The 8,807-nt window shown below is 37.6% G+C and overlaps 1 protein-coding gene across 2 annotated transcripts in view; it reads left to right on the top strand.

Moving 5' to 3' along the window:
- Window positions 1-793: 793 nt before the first annotated feature.
- Window positions 794-8,807, top strand: part of MAP3K7 (mitogen-activated protein kinase kinase kinase 7) — a 67,322-nt gene continuing 59,308 nt past the window's right edge. The window contains exon 1 of one of the 2 annotated variants that reach the window (XM_025862771.2): window positions 794-1,201. In XM_025862771.2, coding sequence (XP_025718556.1) covers window positions 1,082-1,201 — 120 coding nt within the window. In that variant the 5' untranslated portion in view covers window positions 794-1,081. The remainder of the gene's footprint in view (window positions 1,202-8,807) is intronic. The other variant, XM_025862778.2, reaches the window with a different exon arrangement.

Below are 8,807 nucleotides of genomic sequence, written 5' to 3'. Positions count from 1 at the left end.
TAGCACAACACAGGCAACACTATTCACCTTGGAGCTACACTGACCCAGCTTCTACTAGCCTGTGAGGTTCATAATCTTTTTCATCTCTCTGAGCTTATTTTCTCATGTCCTTAAAATGGTAGCCAAAATATTTAATTTGCAAGGATACTGATGATTAAATTATAAACGTAAAGCATCTGAGTGCTCCGCACTCGATAAGTATAATACAACCCACAACTTCAGATGAATACAAGTTATGCCAAGTTATAAATATCTACCTTACCTAATATTAACTTCTGTTTGTGTGCACTCAGCCTACACAGTGTTATTCAGGTTACATGCGTTGGCTCGCTCTGTATTATTTTCTTTAGAATCTCTCATACCATCAGGGACTGGCTCAAAGTAACAGTATCAACTGCTTCCTTCCATACACCGCATTGAGGGAAACACATTTCCCAAGGCTTCTTAAATAGTTGTTTAGCTTAGAGGTGAAACTGAAAAGCTTCGTCACAAAAACTTAGTCCAACACTAGCCCATCCGTCCGCAGGTCTCTGAGAGAAAAGGGAGCGGAGCCATAACACACTTTACCAGAGTTGAAACCTTAGTTTTTATCTTTCCCGCTAGTCTCTGAACGACCAACCGCATTAAATATTCCCTCGTACTCCGCGCCGCTTCCGTTCGCGCATTTTAATTACGTCAGCGCATCAGCTCTCGCGGTATCACCCGATGCTGAGGCCCTTTAATAAAGATCTCGCGAAATTTGTTCTGCAGTTCCAAGCCCGCCACTCACTCTCACCCACCCCACCCCCAATCTGTCCTTCCTTTCTCTGTCTCAGTCACAAAATTCTCCCCTCCCCTTTCTTGAGCTCACAGCCCTCCAATTTCCGATTTCAGGACGGAACCGGAAGTTCAGTGGGCGGGGCCCGGCGGCGAAAACGCAGCGGAGCCGGAGCCGGGACTCGGCTGTAGCCGCTGTCCCTGTCCCCGCCACGGATAGCCGTGGCTTCAGTCTGAAGGTCGGTCCGGAGGCGGGTGGGCGCGGGGCTCCCCCGGAGTGTCCGGGTGGCAGCCTCCCCGGGCCCCCCGGGCTTCGCGAGGGATCATGTCTACAGCCTCCGCTGCTTCCTCCTCTTCTTCGTCTTCGGCTGGTGAGATGATCGAAGCCCCCTCCCAAGTCCTCAACTTTGAAGAGATCGACTACAAGGAGATCGAGGTGGAAGAGGTGAGTGAGGCCCGGCACTGGGGCACCGGAACCGGCCTTTGCGTGGTCCCGACTCTTAAGGTGCCTCCCCCGGCCCGTCTGATTCTCTGGGCCCGGTCGGGTCCCCCCGGGAGTCCCCACACAGGCTAGTTATAGAGGGGACTTTGCCTTCAGATGCTCTGGGAAAGCTTGCTTTTTCCTCGCTTCGGCACTTTTGTGTTTGGTCCGGTGTCTGGAGTTCGATCATCTGAAACTGCAGAATGAACTGGTGAGATGGTGTGGTCCACCAGTTCTTAAATATATACATGTAGTAAATTCATCGAAGACCATGGTCGTTTTGGAGTTGCAGTTCACTGAGATTTGGTGTTCTGAAGGGCCAGCGACTGTATTATGTTCGACTTATAGCTCAGTGCCTGGTACGTAATGTGTGTTCAATAAATGCTTGATAAATATATCATCATGTCTAAATAAAGTGTTTCCCCAACTACCGAATGGTTCTCAGTTTCGCCGATTCTATAGAGCAGTAGTCATAATATTAAATGTTCTGCCTTCAGTTGGACTAATTTGGATAAATTTTACCATTAGTAATGTAAACTGCGATGAAAAAATGTTTCAAGGTAGTATATTCCGAAGAGATAATTAATGATTTCGGTGAAAACCACAATATAACACCAAACCAGAAATCGCTGTTAGAAAATCCAAATACATTCTTTATTCTGTAATAAGTTATTTTAGAGAAAGATAGTAATGTGCTTTTAACATGTTTGTTTTCAAATATACAGAGTAGATTGGTTCTGAGGACCACAAAATTTAGAAAATTAAAAACTATATATATTTTAAAGATACACTTTAGAAAGTGTTAAAGCTTTAGTTGAAAGCATCAGTTACCATTTTTTCTTCATTTTTAAAATTTATTAAATACTTTGCGGTATATATGCCATAAAGAATACTGTGTATCCTATGTTATAGACTTGCAATGAGTTATCTCTACTTTAAAAACCCAAAATTATTTTTAGGCAGTGGCAAGCTAAAATAGTGAGATAATTATCATTCAACAAATAATTTCTTTTGTATGTATATTTTGGAAGAAAATGGATTCCTTAATCATATCTTTTTATGGCATAAAGTGATCATTGAGAACAGCCTCATTTTAAAAGGTAGCTTAAACAAGGCCTTTGGAGTTAGAAGGTTCAACGTATCAGGTGTACTACTTATTAGCAGTGTGATTTGAAGCGAGTTTCCTAACTAATCCCTTTGAGCATTATAGCTTTATTCCTTAACTATAAAACAGGAATAATAATTTCTATTTAATTTTATCTGTATACTTCGTATTAGGCAATAAAATCAAAACACCCAACATGGTATCTGACACTTACTACTAGAGAACTGAGTTCCACAGAGGAACAGTGACCCTCTTTAAGGTCACATGGCTAAAAGAAGGACCCATATTTTGGAAAGAGGAGGGAATTTATTTGTGTGTATGGGGGTGTGTGTTTTCTATTGAGGCTATGATAAATTCCTTTTTCAGAAGTGGATAGTTGATCCGCTTTCATGGCTAACTTTCTTTTTTAAGAAAAATTCAATGAGTCAGTATAAAAGAATTGCAGTTTTTAAATAAGCATTTACGTCTACGCTGTGGCAAACTGCTGTACTTGTAGACTACAAATTGTTATATAATAATAACTTGTACTACCAAATGCTTTCACAGACTTACATCATTTGATTCTTACAACCTTCATTTTCTCACACTACTTTCTAAAGCATTTTACATTATTGCCTTTTGGAAGAATGGAAGTTACTGAGGAGACATCATTTTACTGCTCTTTGCAGAAAGCTATTTAACTTCTGGTAAAGTTTTATGTTTCTAAAGATTTTTCTTTCAGTTTAGATATTGTTTCAACCTTTCTTTATTAGTATACTTAGGTCATTCCTGAGGAGTAAATTTTTGTTTTCAGATGAAAATTTCTAAAATTAGCTGGTTATTTAGTTTAGTTTTCATTTTTTAATACCCCATTTATTTTCACTTTAAAGATTGAATTTGGACCTTTCTAATGTCGAAAACATTATATAATTCCCATTACATTTACTTGCACACATTAAAACAGTGTTATATAATCCAGAGTGTACTATAGGCACTCAGTTAATAACTATTTCTCAACTTAGATTTTGCTTCTAGATTAAAATCAAAAATAAGAGAAGAAAATGACCAGAAACAAAAAGTATTTTACATTGCTTTTAGTATTTTAAATAGTACAAATACATTGTCTATAAATTATATTCTGTATTTTTTAAATAACTGTAATTGAAGCAACATTATATTGATTCAGTTAGAAACTGTGTAAGAAAAATACTCTAACCACAGACCAAATATGCAGTCATTTAGTAGATATTTTAGTGCATATTTTTAAGACATCAGCTGATTGTAATCCTTACATTCCTAATCTTGTGACTCAGTAATATCAGGGCTGTACTTCCTAAATTCAGTTCTGATACCAAATTATGTGAGGCCTCAGAAACCTATATAAGTACTTTTTTTTTAAGCCACCTAGTTTTTACCATTCTGGAAGAGAATGTTAGAATAAATTGTGAGGTGTGTACATTGAAGACTAGGTTGCAAAAAGTGGTAAGGCAGTGCGGTGTGGTAAAAAGTGTACTGGGCTGGGTGTTTTAAAGAATTGAATGCCATACTGATTCTACCATAATATATTTCTGTAGCCTTGAGCAGGTAACCTAGTTTTTCTGGGTGTCTGACTTCTCATGTGAAATGAAAGATTAAACATGATCATTTAAGGTGTCTTCCAGTTCTAAAATGAAAACACATTCATTATTTCCAGTATTTTTGCTCTGTTCACACAGTAAGCTCTACATGATCTCTTGTCGAATGTAGTTGGTGACCAACCAACCCTGGTTAGACGGGACAGATATCGCCATTTTACAGATATTGACAAATGGTCATAGAGTTTGATTTACTAGAAACCTCATGTCTAAGTAAATGGTAGAGCTGGGAATTGAATTTGAGATTTCTCACTCCTGAGTCAGTGCTCTTTCTACTAGATTTACAGTGTTGCTTTAGTTCTTTTTGAAGCACTCTGACCAAACCTTACTCTGGGAATCGAGAAACAAAATACTGATTTTCTTTACGGTGGTTGGTCCTACACATTTAGTGAGCATTCTCTTCTGTGTAGAATACAGCTGAGATACTGTGGAAGATGAATAGAAGAATGCTAGGATTCTCTTGAAATTTTTGACTTATTGTGAGACTAGAATAAACACAGAACAGTTAATAATTAACATTTTCAGAACCATGAATTTAAAACTGTGGCTATAGATATCTGAGCACTGAAGCCATAATTTGAAAGTAGGGTTAATCACAGAAGACTGCATTGAATGGAAAATAGTTTAAAACCAGATTTTGAATAAGGTAAGCATCATAGATTGGTAAAGGCACAAAGGTGAATGTCTTTGCACTTGTTCCTCTGCCTAGAATTCTCTACCCCAAGAACTTCACTTGGCTGGTTCCTCTCACCAAGTCCCACCTCAAATGGAAATTTCCTTAGGGAAACTTGCCCTGAATAACCTAGATCTTCATCAGTTCTGTTATCCTTTGTGGCACTTAACCAGTAAGCAAAATTGTGTATCCCCCAGCAAAATGTAAGGTGCCTTATTCACACTTGTAACACCAATGTGTAGAGAACCTAGTTTTTCTATAAATATTTGTTGAATGAGTAGTTGAAGTTATCACTGCATAATCATGAGGATTTAGTGCTCATCCAGTTCTTTTATACTGCATGTGATAAAACCAGAGGTTGCAGTAAGTTTGTGATTTGGCTAAGGCAGCATTTAAACTAGAAATCTGATTCTCTATCCAAATGTTGATTCCATTATACTCCATTATACCTAGCAAATAAGTTTGTTTAGCAGGGGTTTTTTAAAGTGCTGTAAAGGGTAGATGCTATAAGTAAACTATGTATTGGTGTTCTTTCACTAAAATCCTAAAAAGGATTATACTTGATATACATCAAGTATAATATGAGCAAGGCACATATAATCACTACAGTATTTATATGTTGTTAAGCTTCATTATAGAGACCCAAAGGTTTTGTTTTAAAGGGAAATGTAGAAAGAACTTTGGCAATGATGTATATTTTGTAGATTTAGAAGTATATGGGCAACTGATAATGGAGAAAAACCTTGTTTATAGTGGCCTGAAAAAACTGAGTCTATAAATGTGTATTTAATTGTGGATATCCAGAATTAATAAACTCTTCCATATGAAACTTAATGATCATTGGTTTCATTAGAAATCTGAAATTGTTAGCACAGTGAAGAGATAAGCACACGATAACTTATATTGTGTGTGTGTGGCTTAAAAGATGACATGAGCATATTATTTGAAAGAAAGGCCTACTAACTGGGTCAGATGTCTATGGCAGGTTTTAAAAGACTGCGTGAAAATTCAAAAGTAAGTTTGAATAATCAAAGCTTTACCTTTATCTTATCAAGCCTGTCTTGTCAGCAGATGGCAGTTCTGCTCTGCCACAGTTTATTAATAGATATTGAAGTTCTAAGTTCTGAAATAGTTGGAGGCTCTAAGTTCTAACGAATAAATGCAAGATCTATGCTTGTTCTGTCATGTTCCATATTTCTAGCCAGAGCAGTGGCAGCATAGTCAGGGTCCATTCACATAGTCCACCGAGCAGGGCCAAATCAAAGTGACAACTATAGTCACTGAACTAAAAATAGCATGAATTGGGGATAATTAAGAAGAATTATTTCATAGTAAATTAAGAGCATATGGGCATCCTTTTCCATTTTGTATAACTTAGGTGGGTTTTTTGTTTGTTCATTTGTTTTTAATAACATGACTTGGATGAAGGAATAGTCTCCCATCCTAAAGAAATTAGTTATTAAAGGAGTTGCTTTCTTTAAACACACACACACAATGAATTCTGATTTTGATATTTGTGCTTTTTAATATAAATTGCATGGAAATATTCACACTTTCTCTCATATTCTTCTGTTGTATATTTTACTAAAAATTACATTTAAATCTGCTTTACTCTATGAAACTAAAGTTTTGGACCCAGAACCAGAACACCACAGGGGGGGAAGGATGCATATCATAAGAGAATTAATCTAACAACATTTTAATTTAGAAAACATTCATAAATTTAGGAGGAAATATTTCTAAATTAACTTCCCTTTTAAAACCAAAGTCCTCTTTGCATTCCTCTGTTCTATTTTTACAGATGAGGGACTGTGAAAAATATCTAGTATTTATTTCTGGGTTTGCCATTTTGTATGGATATGTGTGATGGGGGAGATACTTGTAATTTGGATGTGTGCCCTTTTTTACACCCTTGCTGAAAATTGATCTTTGGGGAAAGAAGTCATTCAAAATAATTGTTAATGATACTGTGTCAAAGAAACTTATGTTATTTGGATATGAATGCAATCCAAAAAGCATATTTGATTTGTCAACTTGAATTAGAAATTTGGTAGTAAAAAGTGACTTCCTTTCTTTGTTTTGTAATTTGAATATTTGGTTTTCATTGTTTACTTCAGTTGCCAATGTGTCTCAGTTTGCCATCTATGCCACTCATTTCTGCTGACCTGTATGTCAAGAAAAACATTGAGTTGCTCACAAGAATTCCCCTTTTCCTTTCTTCATGCCCAAGATGGCCCCTTAGTGCTCTGGACAACTTTTCATAGATAATATCAACTGGTCTCTGTGATGGCTTCCACCAGAGTATTTTGTTTCACCGTTAATTATGTTTTTAATATAACCTAAAGTTCTCAAACCAGAATCGCTTGAAAAACTTATTAAAACACAGATTGCTGGACCCTACCCTCAGACTCAGTACTTAGGGGTTGGAACCTTAGAATTTATATTTCTCACAAATACCCCGGTGATGCTGATGCTTTTGATCCAGAGACCACACTTTGAGAGCCATTGAATTAATGCTTTTGCTGTTTTTGCATTTGCTTTCTTTTTGGAAGTCTTCCCTTGGCTTCTTGTGACACTCTTCTGGGTTGCTTGCTACATTATTGACTGTTTCTTCCCAGATTTTGCTGGTTCTTTCTCCTGTGTGTTCTAGATGTTGAAGTTCTTCAGAACTCAGTTCCGGGGCCCCAGTATTTAGATACTATTTTTTGGTAATCTGAACCAGTTGATTGACTAGAAATAACCAACTAAATGCTGTTATTTAGTTGCTAAATGTGTTATCTTAAAAAAAAAAATCTACTTGCTCCATTCTTTGTTTTCCTTCATAAAGCTGTTGCCTAATCTAGACATTATCCTTGATTCATCCGTTCTCTCCACCCATCCTGCTGTGTGCAGACCATCAGCAAGCTCTTTCTTTTTTTTTTCTTTTTAATTTGAGATGGAGAGAGAGAGAAAGAAGCATAAGCGGGGAAGGAGGAGCAGAGGGAGAGGGAGAAGCAAACTCTCCACTGAGCAAGGAGCCTGATGGGGGGCTCAATCCCAGGACCCTGAGATCATGACCTGAGCCGAAGGCAGGAGCTTAACCACCTGAGCCACTCAGGTGCTCGCAAGCTCGTTTAACCCTGTCAAACATATCCCAGATCCGCCCATTTTTCTGCACTACCATCAGTCTTGTCCTCACAGCTACTCTCTCTTGCTTAAGCTGCGATAATAGCCTCCTATCTAGTCTCTCTATATATTCTAGCTTCCCTACAATCCATTTTTCATGTAAGAGCTAGAATGATTTTTTTAATAAAAATCATATCACATCTTTCCTTCTTAAACTCCTCCTTTTGCTTCCCATTGCACTTAGACTGAAATCCAAACTCCTTTTTGTGATGCAGAGAGCCATTCAGGATCCAGACTCTGCCTGTCTCTCCAGCCTTATCTTGCATCACTCATCCCTTCTCCCACTATGCACTGCCCACACCAAACCCTCCAAGTATTTCTCTAGGTCATCGCTAAAATGTTACCTTTCTCAGTGCAGCTTTACAGGACTACCCTGTTTAAAATTGGCAGGGTGAGTAGTGCATACACGTGTGTACACACAAGATTTTTCTCCTTTTCTTCTTAGCACACTTGTTATTTACTAAAATATATGTGTTTTCTTGTATATCTTGCTCCCTCTTTGTCTCTGTCCACAAGAATATAAGCAGTAGGAACAAGGATTATGGTTTATTTTGTTCACTTCTGTATCCTGAGTGTCTAGGATACCACCTAGTCTATAGATGGAGTTCAAATATTGTTGAATAGGGAATGAGGGATTATTTCCACCCCTCCTTAGGGCCTTCGCATTACTTGTTTCTTCTTTGATTGGTTCCTTGTATCATTCAGATATCAAGTTAGTAACCTCCTGAGATGGCCTTGCATACTGTCCATCTCAAAGTTTCCACTAGTCTCTTTGTCCTATCATCCTCACTTTTTGTTTTCTCCATGGCATTTTTTTGCAATCTGATATTTTTCTCATTCATCTTTTTGTCCATTGACTGTCTTCCCCCCCACCTCCCTTCATTAAAAGCACATTCCATGTAGATCAGGGCCTTTGTCTTATTTATTGCTGTATCTCTGGTATCCTAAATTGTAGCTGGATATAGTAGACATTCAAAAACTACTAGTGTAAGGAGTAAACAAATTAAGTTCATT

The sequence above is a fragment of the Callorhinus ursinus genome, unplaced genomic scaffold (assembly GCF_003265705.2).
Source record: "Callorhinus ursinus isolate GAN/ISIS: 27379988/994484 unplaced genomic scaffold, GSC_fseal_2.0 scaffold6, whole genome shotgun sequence".
NCBI classification, from domain to species: domain Eukaryota; kingdom Metazoa; phylum Chordata; class Mammalia; order Carnivora; family Otariidae; genus Callorhinus; species Callorhinus ursinus.
This window is presented reverse-complemented; position numbering and strand designations above follow the sequence as displayed.